Genomic DNA, 25,897 nt, shown 5'->3' with positions numbered 1-25,897 from the left:
ATTAAGCGCTTCCTTGCTGGTCTCCTTTTCATTACCTGCTTTGGCCAAAACAGGGTAATGATGCTGACAGCTAAATCCGCCATATGATTTTAGGATCTACAGGAGGTTTGGTGCTGGGAGATGATACCTTTCCTTCATTCGTATTTTCCTAAAATTTGCAATGTGGCCTGTTGCAAGCTAAACAAAAATCCCACTTGAGAATACCTAAACAGTTACTCTATTGCTGTATAGAGGGTTTGCTAAGGGTCACTCTAAACGTTACGTCCTTCATGAGTTCTCCGCCGCGAAGCCAGCTTGGGCTCGCACAGGCACACAGCAGCTTCGGGGAACGGCTTGCGTAAAAAAAGGAGAGCCCAAATGGGCTTAGAAAGCTGCTGCTGTGGAAAGGGGAGCGCCTGCCTTTCTCCCAAGCTTTTCCCCTTGAGCAAAAACAGTGCGGAGGGGAGAGTTTACCCCTTTCTGCTGCCTCACGTGCACAAAATACCTCCACGTGGAGCAGACAAAATGTGACCTCCCCCCGCACATACTCTTTTTGCATGGGGGGAAAAAGCTTGGGAGAAAGGCAGGAGCTCTGTCCCAAGTAGAGGAAAGGTTCTTGCGAATCCACCGTCATGCAGTCTGCTATCCAGGACAATGCTATAGAGTTTTGGCCTCTTGCATGAAGAATCAAATTCAGCTGTCATGCTTAAGTATGATTTTGCATGATGCCTGAATGGACAAGGTTTGCAAACAGTTAGCAAGCCAGCGCCACAAAGCACACTTAGCGCTAATTATGGTTTGGCACAATGTCTGAATCAACAGGCCACAGTAAACAGCCGTCTTCTATATCCAGAGGCTCTGGCACCAGAGACATTTGAATGCTAACTTGTATACATATGTTTAAAATAGGGTTGCTGGTCCCCCAGTCATGGCAGAGGATCCCCTGCCCCAGCTCCCCTTTCCTGCTGCCAGAAAAAGAAAATAAAAGAAATGGTTGTTGGGCTAACCACGTGACATCACTTTCAGGAAGACCTGCACGTGAACTCAGGCCTCTCTAGATTATCGGAGACTGTGATTTTTATGCTTCCTAGAGAGGCATGATGCCATTTTCAGTGATGTCACATCATAACTGACGTAGCCGCCAGGCTTCTGCTGGTTGCGATGCCAGACAACTAGGGTTACCAACCTCCAGGTGGTGCCTGGAGTTTCCCCAGCATTATAAATGATCTCCAGACTACAAAGATCAGTTCGCCTTGAGAAAATAGCTGCTTTGGAGGGTGGGCTGTATGGCATTATACTCCACTGCGGTCCTTCCCCTCCTGAAACCCTACCTTCCCCAGGCTTCACCCCCAAGTCTCCAGGAATTTCCCAACCTAGAGTTGACAACCGAACTGGTAGCCCTAGTTTTAAAGTAATGGTAGTTCAAAGCGTATGGAAAATGAATGTGGACAAAGCAAATCTAAAATGTGCGTTTCCTGTACATCTGGAACCTCAAGCTTCCGTTATTATAGCTAGCACAAACCACGATTAGGCTCAAGCCCTGAAATTGGCAGAAAAGGCAGGCCTTGCTTTATGACGTCATAGAGGCTGTATGAAGAGTGGCCGTAACTGTGCAAGCTACTCAAGATGTAGGTAAACAAAACAGGAAGTAATGGAGCCAGGTAAGAGCCAAGAAGAAAATGTGTGGTTAAGGACTCACTGCTATAAAAGATAGCTCGGTACTGGCAGCCATCATAAAACCCAGAAGGATGTAGCTATACATCTGCCCAAGTTTTTGTTTGTTTGTTTTCTGAATGTTGCACTATAAAATCCGGTCTAAAAGATTTACAACTGGAAGCGTATTGCATGAGACCAACTACTTGTTCATTTGCGTCAGCCTTATCTCGTAAAAGAGATATTTTATTTAATTCCTTCTGGCTGTGGCAGATAAGCTCCCCCACCCCCACCCCCCGCTCTTTCTGTTGCCTGTCACAGATACAGAACGCTGACTGGCAAAAATACTGACTTGATATGGTTATGGTAATGGGGGCAGCAATTGCATACATTAAATGGCTTTTATGCACAATCATATCCAGCTGCTCTACGTTGGTTTTATCAAGGTCTTTTCCAAAACAGCATCGGCCGTGTCTACCAGATCCCTCGTTCCTACGTTTTAAACTTTGAAGCAAAATCTGCATATCCAGATGTGCTGGGGTTTCACCTGGGTCTTTCTGTTTGGTTGGAGGATACCTGCCAAAAATTAAAAAGCAGTCCAGAACGGCAAAACGGTTAGCTGCTAGTTTGTCAACACTTGAGGAAGGGGTATACTCCACAGCACAGACTTCAGCTTCTGCCTTACAAGCTCAACAACTTCAGCTGTTTTGCCCATTAAACACAATGGGCATTATTAAGAAAGGAAGCCAACCCCGAAGAGTTTTTAATTCTGATCTCAACTGCAATTGGAACGGATCTGTGCAGCGTACATTCGAGAGGGGCAAGCTGCCTGACCCCAAGCACTGACGGAGGGAGCAGTCTGCTTGCCGTTGCTTGCTGTGGCTGGGCATCCACTCTCTTGCTGCATGCCCTTTCACACACCCTTGCATGGACCCCCTGAGACCTTCCAATCCTTATCTGCCCCAGGGATGAAATAGAGGAGGAGCTAATCGTCTCAAAAGAGCCTGTCTTCCCAGTTGCTTTACCAAACGCAAGCCCTAAGCTGCAGTTGTGTATACAGCAGTCACTGAGGTCTAAATGAATAAGCCTCGTTCCTAACTGGGAGCGCAGTGTGCTAGTGACAGAAATGGGCCGAATTCCCCTGAAGCGCAGGCAGGTCTCTCGACTGGGCAGACTTTCGCTGTATAGCTAATATAGATCGTTTGTTTAAGACTCATATTTTTATCCCACTTCTCAGCCAAAATTATCTCCCAATGCAGACCATGAGAATTTTTTTTAAAAACTTACAATTAAAATTCAACACAAATGTTCCATGGGAAGGGAATTCTCCGCTGAGCTGGATCCAGGCATGTTGGAGGGATGCCTGGCTGCTTCTTCCATTCCCTTCGGTGGCCCCATGGATATATAGCTTAGCATTGCATAGCGTACTGGCTTGGTTTTCTTTTTTGGTTTAGAGACAAGTGTGTTGAACTAGGACATACCTTAGTTTAAGTCACTGTGAATGACTCCAGTGGATGACACAACATTCTCCCCCCCCCCCCCCGCTCCCCTTTCTGACTATTGCTGTGAATGGAACGAGCTGGTGAATCTCTGACACCATTAAGTGTTGCTTCTTGATGAGCAAAGCTGTTCAGCATCTGGACTTTACCAGATATGGAGATTTTTCTTATGACTACCAGCTGAACAAGAACGGAAGGATCTTTACTAAATGACTGCTGCTAACAAACTACTTCTTTCTTCTTGCTACCAACTCCTTAACTCTAAAGTAGATGCTCTGGGAAGATGAATTTATTAGAGAAATAACTGATTTAAAAACTCTTAGTGAAAATTAAAGTATCATCTGAAAAAAGGTAGTACAAATAAGTTTTGCCTTCTGCACAGGCGTATTTTTTAATATTTGGAGGCAAAAACATTTGGCCTTATTCACAATGGAAAGTGAATCAGCAACTGCTGTGTCCTTTCACACCCCCTCCCCACAACTCTGCACAGGCAAAGGGGCTCTTTGACACTCTTCCAGTCAGCAGAGGGTTGATCTCCCCCCCCCCCCCATTATAATGACCTTCACTGTCAGCCTGGACTCTTCCGGGCTTAGCTCAGGGTGTTGGGGCCATCTCTGAAGCCCGACTGGCACCCTGGTCCCATGGGAGCCTGCCCAAGCTTTATGATAATCTTCATTCAGAGGTGAGGTGGGTGGCCATGATATAACAGGGCCTTTTTGGTTGTGGAGCTTTCTTTATGAAAACCTCCCCCTAACCCTTGCCCAATTGGTGCCAAACCTGTCTACTTTTTGGTGCCAGGCCAAAATTTTTTATCATTTTCCTAACTATTTTAAGTGTGTGCTTATTCCCCACTTGGTGTTTTTTAACTTCTTTTGTTGCTATTTGTTTATACTAACCATTTTTGCAGAAGTTTTCTATTTTACTCCTTTTTTGACTGCCATTATTAGTTGCTTCCTATGTTCAGAGTTTTAATGGTCTTGAGTGTATTATTGTATTTACTGTTTTGAAACTGCCTTGCACCAATTCCTTCGGAAAGTTGCAATGTAGAACTATTTCAAAGAAGTAAATGTATACTGATCTGCTCCTTCTGAGAAGCCAGTGAGAGGTTGGGCACATAAAGGGACAGGGTCTGGCAGAGCCTGCCTTGTATTAATTTTCCCTTTGCATTGGAGAATGGGAAAATTAAAATGGAGACAAAGTGCTCTCTATCTGGTATAAACAAATACTGATTCGCATAATAAAGGGGATCTTCTTGCTTGAGCTAAGCCCTACGCCCACCAGCTACCCACTTCTATTCTGAGCTTTCAAATATGAAAGGAAGTCCAACCCATTAATTGCCAGTGTCACCGTGTTCCATAGGCATTTTGCATGTAAGACATGTTCTTTCTTTTTGATTAACAGTTCCAAAAACGATTTTCTTGCTTTTTTCCTTCCAGGCAGTCTGGAGCAGTTGGGTCACGCCTGACGGGGGCAGGATGGGGTGGCTGCGCTGTCTCAATGGTTCCTACAGACAAGCTGGAGGGATTCCTAGCCAGTGTAAAAGAGGCTTACTACAAGAACAGAGACCAAAGGTTAGCCCTGGAAGGAAACAGCCTGTTTGCAACCAACCCAGGGGGTGGAGCTATGGTTTTCCTTGAGGCCTAAAGGGTGCCAAATTTTTAGAAAGAATTACTTGGTGCATTGGGGAATTCGCAGAACCTCCTCGGCCACATTAAACAAAATGCTTTTTGTTGATTTTTATTATAATGTTATAATGTTATGATCAGGATGCATAAAATATGAATCTATTAATTTTTTCTAATGTATTTTTTTCCTCTGCTAAAAATGTGCTTCCAACAAAGAATCCAAAATGCTGATTTTTTTCTGGACTTTGCACTACAGAAGTTGATTTGCTAAAAGCCTATTCATTAAGCAAAATGAAATAAACCAGATTTAGAATAAAAAGCTGTTTTATTGACCTGAAAGAGAAGTCATGTTTAATACCAAGTATGTTGCTGAGCGTAACTTGGTGGCAGGAGATATTCAGCCAGTTCCTGAAATCTTAGAACTGGATTTTTTTCACCACTGAATTCACAGTACTGGATTCGGCCTGGCCTGGCGTTTGGTTCTCCTGTTTAAGCAAAAAACCAAAACAAACAGTTGCGATTCAGTGTTATAAAAGGAATAACGAGTAGCCCTGCCTCTTTCTGGCAGGGTTCCCAGTGTGGGTCTGAAACAATCTTTGGTTTCATGGTCCCTCCCCCCAAAATAGGTCCTCTCCCCTCAGCAACTGGAAGAACACAAACAGTGCTCACTCGGTGGAGCCACAGCACTGCACTACAGCTTCATCCACCACAAGGACACCGAGTCTTGGGTCTTAGTCACCAAGACCTGCAACCTAAGCCAGGGGAAAGGGGTTTTTTTATCTGTAAGAAGAAGAGGCTGATCGCACTGGGGTGGGTGGGGTGGAAATGGCCCCCAAAGGGGCCACCTTTGATGATTGTGGGATAAGCACAACTACTAGCCCAACCAAATACTGTGACAGCGGGATTCCAGACATCAGCACTAGTGGAGAATGCTAAAATAAGGATGCCAACCAAGGTATTTGGGCACAGAAAGAATGTCAGAGCCTGCACAGAATTTGTGAACAATGCTGGCCATTTTAAAATAGAAGTGAGTATAAAGAGGTTTGCTTTTGAATACACTACCATAAATCCCTCAGTGGCCCTGGGTAGAGCCAAATGAGGTTTCTGACAGAGGGAGCAGTATCCTCCCTAAAGCAGGCAGAAGTTGTTGAGTGGGCCTTAGAGGTATTGGGTTGGGGCCTTTCATCTGCCTGGATAAAGAGTAGGGGGCTTCCTCTCAGCTCTGCTTACTTATGGCGGACATCCTACTTAACTGTAGGACCAGAGAAGGTATCATATGCATATGAGACAAACTGGCACATGTTTTTCTGACCCATTTAAAACAGACAAAAGGGTCCTTGAACACAAACAAGCTCCCTGCTCCTCATCTAAGCTGCAAAACATACTTAAAAGTTACTGATACAAAAAAGGTGACAAACCAGTTTCTGGATTAAGTCTTGTGTTCTCAGCCTTAATTCATTAGGATTCTTGCTGACTTTTGACAACAGCCTAGGAACAAAAGACAATTAACAATTCAGTGATCTCTCTCTTCTGTAGCCCTCTTTACCTATCACTGCATTTTTGAGCTGCTGTAGCATAGTGCTTAAGTGGGTGGGATGTAAATCAGCACTCTGCTGTTTCAAATCCCACTACTGCCATGAACTCTGCAGGTGGCCTTGGGTAAGCCTCTCCTCTCAGTCCCAGCTCCCCAGCTGGATTGAGGGATAATAAGAACACTGACTTCTTTTCACTGTTTGGAGTATGGCACTAATCTGTCCAGATGGTCAGTATATAAGCACACTGTTGTTGTTGATAGTTGTTGTTGTTGATACTGTTATTATTATTATTGTAGATTTGCTGCCAGTGGTTCCTCCTAATTTAGCCTAGGGTGAGTGACAATTCTTTGAGCTCCCAGGAATTTCTAGTAGGCAGGGCAAGATCAGTGCAAGGAAAAGCTTTTCCTCTGCAAGAGTTGCCCTTGCTGTGGGAGGTGAGCTCTGTCCCAGAGACATGCCTGTCTTTTCGACTACAACATAACTCTTCTAGAAGCATTTAAGTCAAGCCAAGAGAACGATAACACTTCAGTTATGCCAATAAAACATGCATCTTCCACCATCTGAAGTTTAGGATTCACCTTGGCTCGCACACATCTACCGAATTCCTTTTCTCCAATGCTAGACTTTTGTCTGCATTACTATTATTTCATAAATGAACATATTAAAGTGCCTGTCACCAGGCATTCAAAGAGAATCCGTTTAATTCAGCACAGAGAGAAGGAATTCTGTTACTTACCATATCCCTCCTTAAGTTCTGGAAAAACCGTTTGAGGCTTCCTGTTGTTCATTGGAATCCAACCCAGACTGCTTGGCAACCCAGCTGTTTTAGCACCTTTATATGGGGCTCAAGGGCATCAAGAGAGAAGCAGCTCCTAGTGGTGAACATTTGTGACAAATAGGAGTTGTGCTGAGCGCCAGCAGCATCAGTAAACAAAGGGGCCATCTAGCCACTTCGGTTACACATCTGGAGTGGTCAGAGCGTCCTCAGGCTCTGTCTTGGAGAGCCACATTGACAAAAAAATAAGAGCGAGAACTCAGTGCATGCATTTGCATTTATGCATTTATATACCACTTTTTCACCAGTTGGAACTCAAAGCAGCTTAGAACCTCGTTCTCCCTTCTTCCATTTTCTCACAGCTACCACCCTGTGAGGTAGGTCAGGTTGAGAGGGGGTGACTGGTCCCAAGTCACCCAGCAAGCTTCCATGGTAGAAGTGGGGATTCAAACCCAGGTCTCGCAGGATCCTAGCACAACACTCTATCCACTACACCATGCTGCCTTTCTGGCCTGTGGAGTTGATGACTTGCTTAGGAACTGATGGCATCTCCTGAGGTAGCCTGTCCTCATATTTAGAGAAGTTTTCTAGAAATAACACAGGAAAACAAACCACTCCACCAGGTCTCTCCTTGGGAGGCTTCCAGCGCGCTTCCAAAGTGGAATCAAACAGCTGGATCCAGCAACCTATCAATCGGAGGCACTGGCAAGCACAGATCTTTCCCACAGTCCCTTCCCCCCCCCCACCTCCAATTATTTCCAACCTCAGAAAAGTTGATTCCCAGGGTCACAGGATCCACATACACTAATAGATATGGTGGTTAAGGAGGCTGCAGTGCAGAGGGGCAAGAGGATGAAGTTGTCCTCCCACCCTCCTCCATCAGCAGAGCAATGCAGCTGCCAGCCCCTGTGGCTGTCAGTCTATGCAGGTCCTGTGACCTTGGGAAATGACTTTGCTGGGGTTGGACAGGTCTGCTGAGATGAAGGTGCCCTCATATTGCGAGATCCAACCCAATGTTTTATTCTTTGACCCTGAAACATTTGATGCTGATTGTAGTTGTGGAAGGCACAACAGAACCCACCTTGGTTACTACAGCATTAGACAGACTTTCTTCAGTGGACGTGTAAAGTGTCATCAAGTTGCAGCCGACTTACGGCGACCTCGTAGGTTTTTCAAGGCAACAGGGGAACAGAGGTGGGCTGTCATTACTTGCCTCTGTGCAGCGACCCCGGACATCCTTGGTCCCATCCAAGTACTAATCAGAGTCACCTCTGCTTAGCTCTAAGATCTGATGAAATCGGGCTAGCCTGAGCCATAAAGATCAGGATAGACTTCCTTCAATGCAGCTTGCAAAATGTGGATTTTTCCATGTTAAAAATTCATTTACCATCATCAAGAATACCTGAGGGTTTTTTTTGGAAAAAAATCTATTTGATATATTGCTTTATTCCTCAGCTGCTTTTAAATTCTACATTAAAAAGAGTGATGGGGCGGGGAAGAGAAAGAAAACTACAAGTATCAGTCCCTATTAGTCACAGACAAATCATCTGTTCCTGCCATCTCCTAATATACCTAAGGATGAACTCTTTGTTAATGAGCAAAATAGATAAAAAACACCAACCTTTGGAATTTCCAGTTCACTTTTTCTCTCTTCTCTTTCATCTCTGCAAGTTGTTCATTGTATCTATGTTCAAAGCTAAAAAGCAAAGCCACATATTAAGCATACTTGAAACATTATCCAGAGGAATGCAGTGTTTTTTGGAATTATAATATGCTAATCATACATACAAACTATTTAAAGGGTTAGAAAAAAGATTTGAATGTGAACTGTGGCAATTAGGTTATCTTGACTTTTTCATAAGTTTGTTTGTTTGGAAGCCCCAGCATTCCTCCAATCACTTGTCCCAAAATAGCCCTGAAAATGTGCCACTGAACCGGTTTTTCCCAATTAGCTCAGAAGATTGCAGCTATATACATCTGTAAAGCCTTACACCCAAGTGCAATCCCATGCAAATTTACTCCCTCTAAGCTAGTTAATTACAATGGGTTCCTACAGAGTCATTCTGCATAGGACTGCACCACTGCGTGCATTGTTACCAACACCAGGGTGTCCGTAAACTTTCTGTGCAATTTTTGCTCCTCCTGTTTAGCATAAGAACCTCCAGATCTATATTCTATTTCACATTTCAGCATTGTGTGACTGATGCAGTTACAGAAAAGGTTTTTTTTCTTGTACGTGTTACTGTTTTACAAATTCTAGCTCGGTGGTTCCCAAAGTTTTTCAGGCCACTGCCCCATGTTTCCATAAACTCAACCCCAGTGCCTCCTATAAAAAGCATTATTCAGAATAACTGTTTGCACAACCCACTAAGGACGACAGTAACAATAATGAGCTCTGGTGGCATATTTGCTAAAAATTCTGATAATTTCCACCAGATTTCAGCACCATACAGAGGCAGAAAAGTGAGGCAATGAAGATGTTTCGCTCTAGCATCTACCCTGGTCAATCGTAAACAGATGAGCAATAGCTCAAAGGGGCCCACTTCCAGTGCCCCCTTGCCTCTTAGCACCCCCCAGATAATCCCCCCCCAGGGGGCGTTACTGTCCACTTTGGGAACCACTGTCCTAGCTGTATTTTTTCAGGGTAGCCTTAAAAGCATTTTTAAAAGTAAGTTTATAAACAAAACCCACATCCACAGAGGACTGTATGATAAGCAATGCCATTTACCTCAGGTACCATACTGGGTATGGAAGTCCTGGAAAGCAGCTGAAATGGACACTGAATTATGAACGGAGGGGGACTTTTTATTGTTTTTGAACGGTTGCTGTAATTATCCTTTGGAGACGTGTTTTTTTCCTCCTGTTTAGCAGTTTTCTCATTTGCCTTCTACTGAGTCAGCACTCCAGACTGCTAGCTCTGATTGCCAGGGGCTCTCCAAAGTCTGAGAGACAGAGAGAGAGAAAGGCCTTTCCTAACACCTGTTACCTAACTAGAGATTTCAGGGATTGAACCTGGAATCCTTTGCATGCCATTCTTTATAATAACAACAACAGCTGCAAGCTTATATATTGCTCTTCTAGACAGATTCGTGCCCCATTCAGATTGGTGAACAAAGTCAGTATTATTACCCCTGCAATGCAGCTGAGGCTGAGAGGAGTGGCTTACTCAAGGCAACCTGCTGAGTTCAGGGCAGTAGTGGGATTTGAACCAGCAGAGTGCTGATTCATAGCCCAACCACTTAACCACATAAACTCTTCCCCAACTGAATAGAGAGCTGCCGGTACCAAAGGCAGTTATTTGAACTCTGTGACTACTTACTCGAGAAAATCACTGTGCAGTTGTTTGGTAAATTTCCTACTCTCCTCAATGACATCTTGATAAGTAGGAGATGATGGCGTGCTACCTTTCCAAGTCAAGAAAAAAGATTTTTCCCCCAAGACCTTTTGGGAAGTTTGATTCGTCAGCGCATCTTGGAGATGGAAATGGTATTGCCTAGGGGGTAGTGTAGCCACTGGAGAATGTGTCTGAGCACAGTACGTCTCTGGCTCAGAGAGGAATGTGATCATTTTCCTTCTGCTCCAGTTAAGATATATATGGGAGAAGATCTCGGAATGAGCTGCACTCATTATATGAAAATAACTGCAGTGGTCACCTGCTTTTGTATATCAGCTTGAATACTCCAGTTAGCAGTATCCAGCATGCTGCCCCTCTAATCTGAAACCCATTTGCACCAATGTCATGTTGAGAAGAGCCATATCCAAACCGGGATGCAACAGACGATACACATCTCCATTACCCTCCGTCAATTGGTAAATTCTTCCACCATCTCCAAATGAAACAAATTTAAAACACACTGAATAGAGAGAGGCCAGTTGCAAAAAGAATTTTCATCTAAGTTGGTAGCTTTGCGCTGCACTCCAGGGAACTCTGGGATCCTCAAGAAACTAGCAGGGGCGAACTACTCTGTGAGAAGAACAGCAACCCCCCCCAAGCGACAACTCACCCTTCACCACTATTGATCTTCCACTGCAACTTCTAAGGAAGACAATATACTTTTAAAAACTTTCTCAACAGAGCTACTGTGTTGCAGATGGTTTTCCCTTTTCTAAAAAATCTGGGGCCCGATCCATCTCTTGCACAAGCTCCACTGAAGTGACAAGGGTGCTGCTGAACAGCACACTGCGCTCAAGGTACTCCTGCTGGATCGAGACCCTTTTTGCCTTTCCCAAAGAAAAACAATAACAACAACAACAACATTCGATTTATATACCGCCCTTCAGGACAATTTAATGCCCACTCAGAGCGGTTTACAAAGTATGTCATTATTATCCCCACAACAAAACACCCTGTGAGGTAGGTGGGGCTGAGAGAGCTCCTAGAAGCTGTGACTGGCCCAAGGTCACCCAGCTGGCTTCAAGTGGAGGGGTGGGGAATCAAACCCGTCTCTCCAGATTAGAGTCCCATGCTCTTAACCACTACACCAAACTAGCTCTCTTAAGATGAAGTGATGGGTTTTAAGCAGTCTTGAAGAAGCTACGTAAATGCCTGCACAAAAACAGCTACAATCCCCTTTGTGCATATTCTTGTTACTCTATACCAGCATGGTGCCCAACTCAAAACCATTCTGAAGCCTGTTTTTATTAACTTGAGAAGGCTGCATCGTGACGCTAACCAGGGAAACATAGTTTTGCTACCATGGTGGTATTTTCATTTAACCTATTCTGTTTGTAAAAGGGTGTAGGGCAGCTTAGACGACTATCTCCATGAATCACTATTCTGGAAGAAACAGGAATAAAAAGCTAGCTGTGGGTGAGGAATTGAGCACATCAGACTGGAAGAGAAAGAGGATATATAAAAGCCTACAGAGTAACAGAAAAACCATAAATGCAAACACAACGTTCCCAATGCTGACTTGGCAACCACAAGAAAAAAAACCCTAGGAGATAGTATCTAACAGAAACAAGGGCCTCTGAAAGAGGATTTACAAAATTTCCTTGGGATTAAAGTAAAGCTTCAGAGTAGAGCCATGGACCAAATCTGACACAGATAAATACTCTCTCTTTGAGGAACCTGATCATAGAAGACTTAAGTTAAAACCATGAAAATCACGCTACTTTGAAAGTTATTTATGGAAAGCCCTGGACCCAGCAAAGTTCTCCACCCCCACTCCAATCAAATTTTCATGTACTTATTTTTAGAGAAAAGCCAGCACTATCAGAAACAGAACCAAAAAAATGATGTTAACAAAGCTTTCTCCTTCAACTTTCCAAACATGTTTTTAATATCTGTGAGGCTGGGTTTGTTTTTAAAAGCCAGTAGCAATTGTAATTGGGATTCTGATGGAGATACTGGTGGTTTCTGGAGTAAGCCAGTGGTGTCAAATTTCTACTTTTCCATGAAGCTCAATAGGTAACCCTGAGTTAATTGCTGTTTCTAAGCCTACCTTGCCTCACAGGGTTGTTCTAAGGATTAATGGAGGAAACCATGTGTATGTCTGCCTGTGCAATCCTCAGCAGAGTTACTCCCTTATAAGCAGGGTTTTTTTTCTGGGGAAAGAGATGGTGGAACTCAGTGGGTGGCCCTCGGAGAAAAGGGGGCAGGGCCACCAGCCATGTGACCATTTCCAAGAGGTTCCAGAACTCCATTCCACTGCGTTCCTGCTGAAAAAAAGCCCTGCTTCTAAGTCCATTGAGGTCCAGTGGGCTGAGAAGAGTGTAACTCCGCTTAGGAATGCACTGTCTATCAGCTTGTTCACAAGCAGGGCCTGTGACCGAAATCATGACAATGGATTTAGAAGTAGCACTTTTTAAAAGCTAACTTGTTAAATATATTTCCTGTTTCGCTTTTTTTTTTTGCCAAGCAATATTAAAAGCATTTTTGAAGAAGAACAGTATTTGCTGTTTAGCAGACTATACTACGATGGTGAGTACTACATCACTTGCTAATGTGAATGCAGAGATAGTACCAGAGCAGCATTTTAATCACAGATCAGCTTTGGCAGATGCAGGAAAAAACGGGTTTACTAGGCCAGGAGGTCTGTCCTTCCTAGTAAGTGCTGCCCACATTCATTCTAGTTTCCCCCTCCTCTGGCTAACAGGTGGTTGCTGTCGTATAATGCTTCACGAGGACCATTTCAGGTTGTTCTTACTTAAGTAGCATACAATTATAAGCCTCCATTATCTCTGATAGTCTCTATTACTGACAATTCTAAAATAAAGACTTGCACTTTCATACCTCACAAAAAAGATAAACGAGACTGTCAGAAAATTACAATGCTGATTTCCCCAATCTATCAAATGGAAGACTTTTGGGGAAGAACGTTTCCTGGAGAGCAGAGCGATAAGAATTCCCCTTCAAAACTGCCCGAGGGAATTCAGGCATTAATCTTTCATGGAAAGGGCCAACTTCTCCAAAAACCCAGAATTGCTGGAAATGATTATGGAGGCACGGCAGAATAAAATTGATTAAAATGACCCTCGCTCCCCAGACTCTTCAAAGTTCTGCAGAAGAAAGCCAACATAATCGCTAGGCAGTCTATTTTAAAATCATAGGAATGAGGCTAAGGACTGTATAACATAATGTATAAACTTTCTGAAAGTCTGGCTAGTTCACAACAAAGAGGTTCCAAGTACTACAATCAGGTCCAAGTTCACATCCCATGGCTGCAGATTCTTAGGGCCCAGCTGTGATACGGAACATACGCCATTCTGGAATCTGGATGACTTGGATACATTTGTCCAAGTTTTAAAAACCAAGCCATGAGTCATGAGCTTCCCAAACACTAGTAATCCCCTGCCACAGGACATCGGTAGGGAAGATCAGTAGAGGTGAGCAAGATGTCTTTCAGATCTCCTTGCTCTGTTTTCTAATTGGAAAAAAAATCCCCTAACTTTCCAGACCCCACCCCTCCTATTAGAATCCCAGGGGCTTGTGGATTACAGATGCTTGAGTCTTGGAATGCTGTTTAACAAAGGGATCTCATTCGATCCGGCCTTTCCAGCCACGGCCCATCGTAATGTGTGACTACTGCTACACTGCTATGTTTTGGTTTAGTTACATGACGAGTCAGTGTCCGTTGTTGCGCTCTGCCTCCATCTAGCAAAGAGAACTTAATGGGATTTTATGAACTCGCTGCCACGCTCGGCAAGGCAGTGTAAGTCCTGTTTGCTTTACACATGAACGGGCATATGTGAATAGGCAGGTGGGTATGACTGATTTAAGGGGGTGAAAGGAGATTCTCCCCCAAATTCTGCTTATTTCCAGTATCACTGCCAAATTGCTGGAAAAGGGGAACTGGAGCTACCCCAAACTCCTGGCTTGGCCCATATTGAAAAAGAAAACCAAACTTCTGGAAGTGAAGATTTCACTTCTTCCCTTCCCAATCCTGTAACTATCTAATCGTTTTTTTTCTGACTGACACATGCAAGCGTCATAGCTAATAAATACAACTCAGTTTACAACGATGATAAAAAGGATATGGTTCTTTGCAAATTTCAGTGTGAGTGATCTTGTATAGCCGAGAGTTCTGTAGGGTGTTCGAGATCCCATGTGTCTTAAGGTAATATAAGACCAGCGGACTTTGCCCACCAAGGTTGAACAGCGAACGGCAGAAGTGCGGACCATCTCCAACATAATGGGACTATAAAGAAAAGAGAAAGGCACTGTATTAGAAATCTGCTCAATAAATGAGAACGTGCCATATCAAAACACGGAAACCTAAAATCATAACAGATGTGCTGCACACTCTCATTAATAAAGTACCTTTCATTACAAAGTACTTTCAAATCCTACATATTCACTTTCTCAAGACCCCTTATGATAGTTAGATTGGAGATCTTCCTCTTGATAGGAAAGTCATCAGTGATGTTAAAATTGCTTTATAAGAATATCTTTACTCTTAATGAACCAAATACACAAAGTATGAATGTCAGAACAAATCTTTAGTGTACCTTTGCCGTGGAGCCAAGCCCCCTCCTCCAATATATGTGCTTAAAGATGTGTATTTATCCTTCATGCTTACAGCTTGCTGTGGGTGCAGTGGCAGTGGCTATACTTAGCACCATTCCGCTCTGTACCCATTGAAAGCAGGATTGCTACACAACATCTGGAGTCACCTTACTAAAACTGTTGACTGGATAAAGACAGGGCTTTAATGATGTGTCCACAGTTTGGTGGTTGAAGAGCATACCACTCAAATGCAAGCCTCCCTTCTGCCTTCTTTGCCAGTTTGATGTAGTGGTCAAGAGTGGCAGGACTCTAATGTGGAGAGCCAGGTTTGATTCTCCACTCCTCTGCTTGAAGCCAGCCATGGGTGACCATGGGTCATTCAAAGCTCTCTCAACCCCACCCACCTCACAGGGCAATTGTCGTGACACACTTTGTAAACCACTCTGAGTGGGCATAAAGTTGTCCTGAAGGGTGGTAAATTAATCAAATTTTATTATTATTATATTATTAGATGTGCAGGTTTTTAAAGAGTAGGATCTAGGTTTCTCAGACCCAATATAGGTTCCTGCAGCCACACAGCAGCTGTGGAGAATGGCTGTTCAAAAATAAAGGAGAGGCCAAGAGCCTCAGAATGCCACCGCAGGGGAGGAAGGGCTCCTCCCTCCCTTCTCAAGCTGTTTCCCCACGTCAAAATAGCATGGAGGAGAATATTTCCTTGTTTTTATTGCATGCACAGAATACTCCGTGTGGAGCAGCAAACACACACACACACACCTTGGTACTATGGAAAATGGTTTCGGGGGGCAGGAGCCCTTCCTTCCCCTGCGGCGGCTTTCTGGGGCCACCTTACTCTTTAAAAACTTGTGCATCTAGTTTGACCCTAAGGGTGTGCATGGACACACAGTTTTCTCTTGCAGTGCTGAATGGTTTGGGCCTCCAACATTCTCTGTGTTCTTTGTTCCTTTTCATGGATAGTTGTGCCTATGGGCTCCCTTCCCACATGATTAGTGAGTGGGCTGTTGCTAATGGTCTAGGGCAAGGTTAGTTTTTGTTTAAAGGAAATAAGGGCAGACAATTGTAAAACCAATAAACATGTTGCTGCTATGTGCAAAATGGAAATAGGTGGGGAAACGGGGGAGCTCTTTATAAGGTTACAGAAGTGGTGGGTTGTGGACAGTTATAAATAATAAAGTTGCCAGATGTGCACACAAACACAGGAAATGGTGACAAGAAAAATAGCTCTGATGAAGCAGGACAACAGCAAGAATGAAGAATCATCCAACTAACCATAGTGGACATCAAGGCAAAGTTAGCATTTTATCTTGCTAGAAATTTCAGAAGCAGATCGTTCACTGAAACTGAAATAGGACACAGAAACTGAATTCTTGTAGAAGCTTGTAAAAAGCTGCTGGCGTAGATGTAGTTGTAAGGCTTTGGAGTGATTACTTTTGCCAGATCTACCTACCTGATCTAGATCAGATCAAATAAAATTAATAAATATTGCCAAAGGGTGAAGTGGAAATTTCAAGCAACAGATGACTGGAAAAGGTGACAAACATGGATGTGTGAAATATCACTATTAAGTTCATAGGAGGTTGCAGGGCAGGAATTTAGACTTCGTTTACTCATATCACATATGTCTGTTCCCCTTCTAATAGGGGGTGTGACAAAATCAAACACGACACCTTTTTTTTTTTGAGTTGCATACGGTCAACCTCAGAAGTTACTATCTCAGCCCCACAAAAGAATTAATGCAGTTTGTGTGAGAACCTTAGAGCAACTTCTGTTCCTAGCTCTGGCCAACATACAAAGTCTGTTTACATTGTTCTGGCAAAGGGTCGAGAAGTAGATTTGGCCACAGAAGTAGATTTCAGAAGAAGAGAAACTTGGGGATAGCTTGGATATAAACTGTTTCAGTCCTATTTTCTCTCCCTTCCAAATTAAAATGGAAATGAAACTTTTCATGTTCGCCCTTGATGTAAAAATATGCACAGACAGAAACCAAAATTTTTTATAATAATGAACATCGAACATACCTCTTTCTTTGGCTCTGTGGTTTCTCTCTTTAATTCTTCATCTGATGTTAGCTGAAACCTCACTGCACAAAACACAAAGACAAGTCCTGCAACGTGTGCTGTTTTATGCCTCTGCTCCCAGTTGTTCAGAAGTCGGAACAGGGACTGACTTCCCAATAGCCCAAAGGTAATGTGGGGAGCAAAGCTGGATAAGCAGATGTTGGACAGCTTGATGCAGCTGCCCCAGAACAGATCACATGGTTGCCTTTCATGCCAAAGGGCACTTTGGCTCTATTCTGCTCTACTCAAACAGGGCGTAAAATTGCTCTACCCACAAGGAGGCAGGAGCAGCACCAACTGCAAACCAGGCTGAAGAAATACCTGCCTTAATTGCCGCCCCCCCCCCCTTCACATGATCAATTGGCTAATTTCCCAGAGCCAGCTTGAATTCGGGCAATATGTTGGCTAGCACCAACAGATCACTGGCAATAAAACATGGTGAGGAGAAGCAGCATTTTACTTAAAGTAGTACGTGGCTCTCAAAATACCTTTTCATCCCATTTTGGAATTTTCCTTGCCCACAGTCATAGTTGCTGGCCTCCCACCCACAGGATAAGTCAAGCATCATAGCGACAACAGTGATCATGAGTGAGCAGAGCTCAGTGGAAGGGAGTAGGGCTCGGAACCCCAACAGAACGCTCCAATTCAAATAACCAAGCCCTCATTCTTTAAATGAAAGCTCTCATGTCCCAAATTTTAAAAAGCACATGTAAAAAAAAAAGAGATCAGAGGTGAGGCAAATGGGTGCTTCATGTGGAGCAACGCACCCACTGGTCCCACCCTCGCTAAGGCCCTGCTGCTTTGGAAGAGGAATGGGATCAGACTACAAAGCTCAACGAAGAAGAGTAGGAACAGTCCACATCGTATGTGGCATTACAGCCCTTCGTGTAATGGGAGAAAGCTACTGACATTTGAAGTTTCAATCCTATGTACTATTACTTGAGAATAATTTTCATTAGATTTAATGGAGGAAACATGTAAAGGTCCTGAACATCCTCAAGGCAAATATGCTTTAGCCAAAGGTCACATATACTAATTGAAACATGGTCACATTTATCTTGTGAAAGATGAAGAGTGCTGCTGTGTGCAGCCCGTGACAGGCACTGGGGGTAGACTATTGTGCTGCTTCACGGTAGAAGAAAAACTTCTAAATAAATTTCAGCTCTCTTTCAACAAGTATTCCTGTCTCAGTCTACAGCTCTCAAATTTAGGCCCACAGCTGTTTTCCAGGGCCATATCTACTTCTACCACACTTTCTGCTCCATTAATAATAGTCTTGGCATATACATAATTTTGTCTACGGGAGAAACAGCAGAAAAATACACGTTTTGTTTTTTTAAAAAGGGGACATAATTAAATTGGGATGCATCCACCTCATTTTCTCCATATAAGGGCTGCCCATGTGAACTCAGTACAGTGAACGGCTCTGTCTTTAAATACCAGCAGAACAGTCAAGATCACACTGGCCCTGATCCAAAAAGTGTTTGGCAAGCAGCTGGGGTTGTGCACGCAAAGTCCTGTTGGGAAAGCAACAAATGTGCCTATCTTCAGCTGTTCACTGGGAGAGGAGTTTGTGGAACTGATTCTACCCCCCCCCCCAATACACTCTAGACATGTTCTTCAGTGTTACAGTTTTTTGTTAGTTTTTAAGACTTTCAACGAAGACCAGGGTTGCTGAGGCAGACAATGGCAAACCACCTCTGTTAGTCTCTTGCCATGAAAACTCCACCAGGAGTCGCCATAAGTCAGCTATGATTTGACGACACTCTCTACCACAAAGGTGCTACTGGGCTCAAAGTTCGCTCAGCGCTGAGGCTGGTTTTCTAACAGGAACAGGGCAGGAACTGTTGACATGGTTCCTTGTCCAGCTTAGAATGCACATGCAGAAGCCTGCTCCCATGCAAGTATGGCCCCCTGAGTGGATCCGTGTGCCTGTCTTTTTGATAGCACAACAGATAAGCTGTGATCAGTTCTTATGAGTACGTCAGCCTCACATGCAAGACTTCATCAGAGGGCAGAGAGACCCTCGAGAGTGTGTACTTTTTTGCATACTTGCAGTGTTTTGATCACTTAGAAGCATTTTGCACTGCCCACCTTCCCCTCCCCTGCACGATCAGGCTGCTTGTTTGGAAATTAGGAATCTGAGAAGAGAGATTTTAAAAAACGACGACGATGGATTGGTTTCAGCTAATATTGTAAATGCATTTTTGGTATTACAAACCTAGGAAATGGCTCCGTTGCAGAAGGATACAAGGTATATTCTTCATACGACCTATTTGGGAAATATGATCTGCCTAATAGCTTTGCGTGTTGAAGGGGACTGTCAGGGTTCTGTAAGCATTTCCCCTGCTTTATCTACAATGCACTGCTGGCAAAAAGTTCTTTAGTCAATTCTGTCACCAAATGATCATTGGATCTATTTTACTACAGCTTCTGCAGGTCTGAAATACTTAAAAAAATATATTGTTGGTTTTGCTCACACCTTGTTCTAAGGATTATACACAAACAACGGGAATACAGGGATATTCGCCCCTCCTCTCCCCATGTTGGTTTCTAATGTAAAACACGGGTCCAGCAGTAGTTCTCCCTCTGGCCGCAGTAATTAAAACATGACGGTGCTCTAGCCCTACAAAGACGGGAGATCTATCTAGCAGCTTTAACTTCATAGCTTTTTCAGTCCTGGTAGCAATCTGTGCCTTCAAGCAATTATCGCAGGGGTGATGTTGTCTGTTGTGTTGAACCAGTGTTCTAAAGTGGTGTGGTTTGAGGGAAAGTGGGTGTGGTTATATTTCAAAAATTTGTCATATGCTGTCCTGAAAAGTTGAGTGCCAACGTATGCTATCTGCATATGTTCGCACTCAACATGTAAGAATAAAGCAATTCTGTGAACATGTAAGCATTTCTATGGGAGTTTGCCTTGAGCAAGCCAGGCAGCCATCACTTTCCTTAACATCATTTGGAGCCCAATTAATTCACTAGCCGGACGTTGATCAGATTAGACAAATTAATTGAAGATCGGTCCATCAATGGTTTCTGGCCATGGTGACCAAAAGGAACCTCCACATTTAAAGGCAGCAAACTCTGGATCCCAGAACGAGAAGACCAAAGTCAGGGGAAGGCCTTCGCCTCTGTGCCCTGTTTGTTATTCCTCCAGAGCAACTGGTCGGTCGTTGTTCAAAACATGACGCTGGTCTAGATGGACCACTGCTCTGACCGTCTCCCCACACACCAGCCATCCCAATCTGTACTTCTGTATCCAGCAACAAACACCTGAACTGCATGTGCAGAACAGCAACTGCAGATGTCTTAAATGAGCCAAGCCAGGAGAGAAGTAACAATACAATCCCCCACACCCCTATAATTTCAGATAATTATTCCACTAATCGAGTGCTGTATATTCAAAGACAGACAAAGGGATCCGTTTTGTGCTCTGCACCTCCAAAGCTGCAGCGTTTCACCTTCTTACCTATTATTTCCTATTGCATAGAACCAAGTTGCCAAAAACATAACAGATGCAGAAGACCACAAGCTGCCAAACTAACAGTGTGTGACTGTGTTAAGGGAAGTGGAATCTGAATGTCTCCTTTGAGAAATAAATCTCTAACCAGTAGGGTAGGGATCTCCAATAGGCAGCTTGTGAGTGGCTGCTGAAGAGTAGCTTGTGGAGCCCCTAGAAGACTCAGGAAAAGACTGCAAGAGAGAATAATCTTGTGAGACTCAAAGACCCGGGAAGGTTCGATCGATCCGGTGTGTGTGTATATCAACCACCTTGACTCCAAGGAGATAAGGTGGGACAGAAATATTTAAATAAATACATTGAGTAGCCTGGGATATTTTTCATTAGTCAGAATCAGTTAAAGGAAAGTTTGGTGACCCCTGTGGTAGAGGATCTTCAGCCAAGCTGGACAGTAGCAACTTACATTAAAGCAATTCACAAACAACTAAACATTCCCTGTAACGTATGTTCTCTGCACAATTCTTATACATGTCTGGCAATGATTGTACACACATGATCCCAATTTTATGGCCTTTGCACACTCCACGCAGAAAAATTAATTTTGATCAACCACCCTTCCTATCAATGCACAACTTTTACTTTATCTCATGGTAAAATATGCTCAAACCATGTTCAATGCACAGCATCATTCCTTAAAACTGCAAAATTTTCCCCCAAGTGTCATAAAGACCCCAAATGCCTCCTTTGGAATGACAGCTCTGCAACTAAGTGCAATCAGTGAGAAATGATGGGAGGCCACCCAGAGAGACTGACTGTCACTGCCGGCCTCCAGAACATTTTTCTAGTACTTTCAGAGCTAGGTAATAATTGGATCAGGATTCTCTTCTCACATCTGCTGCTGGTTCAGAACTCTGGCTCTACTTTTTCCAATTTCAATCTGACATGCATTTTGAATGCTATTAATTCTCTTGACTTCAGACTGATAGCGAAAATGGTTTTGCTTTCAGATCAGTTGGGGAAAGAAACACGTGGGAACAATATTGCTATCTTAACAATACATTTTCAGAGAAATTTGTAGAAAAGATTTCAGGTAGATGCAAAGCCAGTTGGATAGAACATGTCTATAGGGCAATGGTGATGACTTGGGAGGAAAGGGAATGACACAACAGGAAAAGGTTAGTTGGATATTTGTGTTCTGCTGTTTTATAAGTCAAAATTATAACAACCAGTAGAGGTGAGAGCTAAAGCCACAACAAACTCTTTGGAGATTTGGTAGACTTCATAGATCTGATGTAGCACAAAGAAAGGTTTGGGCTGCAACATGTATGCAATGACAGAGGGCAGAGCCGACGCCCTGAAAAACATGGAACCCACTCCCCCTTGCTCTATTCTCTTAGCCAGATAATGTTGTTCTGCATTAAGAGCTATAGACTGACTTGGGGCACAGGAGCGAATGGAGTCCCCAGGTTGCTTCATGAACCGGGGGGGGGGGGCTCATGCAAGAGTTGTTTCAGTGCACTTGGGTGTTATAGCAATCTATACTCTTAAAGGAACTCAATGATAACGATTATGCATGGCTTGAGAAGTAAACTCCTAGTTTACTATCATTTGAAAGGCTATTTCAAGAGGCCAAACTGACCATTCTGGCCTCATGCTGAAAATAATACTGCCAAGTAAAGCATGTTCCACCTGCTTCTTCATTTCTTCTGATGTTGACACTACAGCAGGCATTAATGGGACAACTACACGTAAGTGTGCAGTGGGTGATAGACTACGAAGCTTTCTTAGTTTTTCATATGCTAGAGAAGGATGGCAATCAACCTCTACCTAGCCAGCACTTACTTATGCTAACCATCACTCAACATTATCAGCCATAGCTTAAGTGACACTCCTTATTTGGACTGTTAATTTGTTGGGATTTGGTGGTACTTTCCATAGTTTCCATGATGGTTAGATTTTCTAGCTTGTTTCTGAAAATATTTTTGTGACGCTCCCTGAGGCAGTATTAACATCCAAATAAATAAATAAAGATAGGAAGACCTATGTACCATAAATAAAGGGAATTAAGCATTAAAACAATCTCAAAGTTTTTGTTCTGACAGGGATTCCTATAATTAAAGATTGTGCATGTTACCGGCAAGCACAGCCAACTGCTTCTTGATTTTAATGACTTGGTGGGCTGAATTGGCTCACTCTTCAGTTTTCAGGCTCTTATCTCCCAGGTGGTGATATACATGCTATGGGGCACTTCCTGAGAGTGGGTCAAGAGGAGGAAGCTTCTAGGGAAATTTGCATGTTCTTGTGTATCTTCTGAGGCAGCTTTGGAACACCTTTAATGACCTCCTCCATGGACTGTCTGACTCTTCCATAGGATATGCCTAGCTTGCCTCACTCAACCTTGGCACAAGCCAGAAGACTGCTGCCAGCTCACCAGCAGCCCATTCTTTTAATTCTTCTTCCCCTGCTCCAGAAAGTGCACTTCCTCAGGCAACTCCCCCTGTGTTTGAGTCAAAGTACATGCCAACCAACGCAGTGCCATACTTTCCTCATTTGGTTGCTCTGTATTTTAAGGGGCAAAAATAACCCCTAGTTGCAATTCCCTTGTCCTTTGTTTGATATAGTTTAAATAATCTGTCCATATAGAAGAGACATGGTCTTCAAACTTTCAATTTTCAACTGTTAAAAGCCCCTCCGCCCTCCCTCCTCAAAGATGAGTCCTCTCAACAAGGCATAAATCAAGTCAAATTTGCACAAATTCTCTGTTTTTAATTACATAAAATATGCACAGCTGCTCTTTAGCGAATAAGAAATTCAGAACTAAACCAAGAACTTGGGTAAGAGACGAATCCCCTAAGATTCTCTCGTGCCAAATAGCTCATCACTCAACCAATAATACAAGAATGAGAACTGAGCAGAGAGAAAGGAGAGGCTCCATGCAGACAACAGTCACAGGATAGGACAATTTAGCATTCATGTAAAAGCTAGCGGAAGAAACATCAATAAATGTCTTCAAGAAATGGACAAAATTAGATGAACCTTCTGGAACTTCATTAGCCTGCCTACCTGGATGTTCTTATCCAGGCTGGCATGCTGAGCAGACAGACATTTGGAGGAAAGAAGTCACATATACTCAAAACTTGTATTACTGTATCTGTTACTGTCAAGCAAAAGATCCAGAGGAGTTTGCCGTGTTAGTCTGTAGTAGCAAAATCAAAAAGAGTCCAGTAGCACCTTTAAGACTAACCAATTTTATTGTAGCATAAGCTTTCGAGAATCAAGTTCTCTTCGTCAGATCATCTGACGAAGAGAACTTGATTCTCGAAAGCTTATGCTACAATAAAATTGGTTAGCCTTAAAGGTGCTACTGGACTCTTTGATTTTGTCAAGCAAAAGTAATCTGAACCTCCCCATGTATATTCTGGGGCTACTTCATACTATTGTTGAGATGGAAAACTCACCACCTGGGCCGATTCCAGACGGCCCTCTGCCTCCCGAAACGTTGTGCGTCGTCGCGCGTCGTCGCGCGGAAAACGCGAAATATCACGTTTTCTCGCGCGAGTTTTGCGCGAGGTCGCGCAAAACTCGCGCGAGAAAACGCGATATTTCGCGTTTTCCGCGCGACGACGCGCAACGTTTCGGGAGGCAAAGGGCCGTCTGGAATCGGCCCAGGTAACTCTAGAATGTTAGAGCATTCTATCAATGCTAAATATTAATGCAACAAGGGAATGTCATATGCTCTTTCAATTTAACAAACTCTTATCACAAAAAGGTTGTTGGCATATTCGGCAGAACTTGGCTAGGACCCTCAGTCTGGTTAATGTGCTTCTCATGAAGTGCCAGAGAAGGGCAAGGATGTGCTAAAGATACCTTCTGGTATCTCACTTTCCCTCCAAGCAAGTATAAAGATTATTGCCTTTTGTTTCTTATTCAGGAAAAGTTTCATATGGCTGTCCTCCCTTCTAAAGTAGTTTTCCCCCTCCCTAGGTAGCCAATTATCCTTCCAGATCTGAGGAGCTGAAAGAAGCATGAAGCCAATGCTCACTCTCCCTCTTAGGAGAGACAGGTTTGGAAAAACTGCTTGGCCAGAAAGAGCATCTGATCTGATGTCGCGATCCAAGCAGTAGTGTTTGGAGAAGGTATGTGTTTGAGCTCCAAACAGCTGAGCAATGGTCTTGGCTGATGGAAAATATCTTTTTTGGATTCCTCTGGGCTTTTATTTCTCCATGTTAATTACCGACCCTTCATTCTGCCACAGGGAATAATGTAACACTGCATTTTTACATTTGTTTTCACCAGTAGATTAGATGCAATGCATATGATTATCTTTCAACAATAGACAAATTTTACAGGGCTGTATTTGAGTCCACAGAACTTACTTCTGATGCCAGGGTTCACGCTAAAGAAGGGAAGATAGTGATGTACTTGCATTCTGTGCTCCTGCTTTTTAAAGAAAGGCTGTCCCTAGCCTTTCTGCCCCAAACAACTTAATTCCAAATGTGATTTGGTGAGGTACCTTGTCAAAAGCCTTTGGAAAATCCAAGTATATCATGTCTACCAGATCGCCATTGTCTGTGTGTTTGTTCACATTCCCAAAGAACTCCAAAGGATAGGTGAAGCAGGACTTCCGTCTGCAGAAGCCATACTGATTTCCCCTCAGCAGGCTTTGTTCCTCTATGGGCCCGCTATCTTTTATTACAGTTTCTACTCATTTGCATGGGACAAATGTCAGATTAACGGGCCCGTAATTTCCTGATTTCCCTCTAGATTCCTTTTTAAAAATCACTGTTAACATTTGCTACTCTAGAACCTGGGTTGCCAGTTTCCCCCTAGCAACCAGCAGGGGCATTCACTGTCTAAACTTCCTTTAAAACTCTTTTACAAGAAATGTGCATTTTCTAATAATACATCCATTCATTTGCTTTGATATTTTTTAAGTCTTAATTTTTGAGTGCTGTTGCTGCTTTTTTAACTGGAAAATTCTGGGAGGTACAGCTGGAGAGTTAATAGTTGTTCTGTAAGTTTTGTTGTTGTTGTTGTTGTTGTTGTTGTTATTTTCTTCTACTTGGTTCTCAGAATCTCTCATTATCTGTAAAGATCTCCACAGAATAAATATTTCCTGTGGTCTATCACTTTAAAAAGACCGTTTACTACTTCAATGATAGGCTTCACTAAACCAGTTGAAGAAGAAACAGGCATGCAAAGCGAAAGGTCTCAGGAATCACAGACCTTTACAGGATGAATCAAAGGCTTAAGCACGGTGCTCTGTAATCTGAGCTGTCTCAATAAATCTCTTCCAATAAACCCTTTCAGATCTCTAAATTGACTCTTCAGAAACACAAGGGCTTAAGAGA

General features: G+C 43.2%; 2 protein-coding genes across 3 annotated transcripts in view; one reads left to right on the top strand and one right to left on the bottom strand.

Moving 5' to 3' along the window:
• Positions 1–5,089, top strand: part of GALK2 (galactokinase 2) — a 72,589-nt gene extending 67,500 nt beyond the window's left edge. Inside the window, exon 10 of the mRNA XM_055002702.1 lies at positions 4,568–5,089. Coding sequence (XP_054858677.1) covers positions 4,568–4,775 — 208 coding nt within the window. The 3' untranslated portion in view covers positions 4,776–5,089. The remainder of the gene's footprint in view (positions 1–4,567) is intronic.
• FAM227B (family with sequence similarity 227 member B) overlaps positions 5,085–25,897 on the bottom strand; it is a 106,176-nt gene continuing 85,363 nt past the window's right edge. For both annotated transcript variants that reach the window (XM_055002700.1, XM_055002701.1), the window contains exons 11-16: positions 17,051–17,112; positions 14,547–14,706; positions 10,386–10,464; positions 8,688–8,762; positions 6,175–6,244; positions 5,085–5,241 (exon numbers count right to left, since the gene is read on the bottom strand). In XM_055002700.1, coding sequence (XP_054858675.1) covers positions 5,173–5,241; positions 6,175–6,244; positions 8,688–8,762; positions 10,386–10,464; positions 14,547–14,706; positions 17,051–17,112 — 515 coding nt within the window. In that variant the 3' untranslated portion in view covers positions 5,085–5,172. The remainder of the gene's footprint in view (positions 5,242–6,174; positions 6,245–8,687; positions 8,763–10,385; positions 10,465–14,546; positions 14,707–17,050; positions 17,113–25,897) is intronic.

Source organism: Eublepharis macularius, chromosome 18 (genome assembly GCF_028583425.1).
Source record: "Eublepharis macularius isolate TG4126 chromosome 18, MPM_Emac_v1.0, whole genome shotgun sequence".
NCBI classification, from domain to species: domain Eukaryota; kingdom Metazoa; phylum Chordata; class Lepidosauria; order Squamata; family Eublepharidae; genus Eublepharis; species Eublepharis macularius.
Note: the sequence above shows the minus strand (reverse complement) of the source record. Positions and strands in the feature narration are given on the sequence as shown.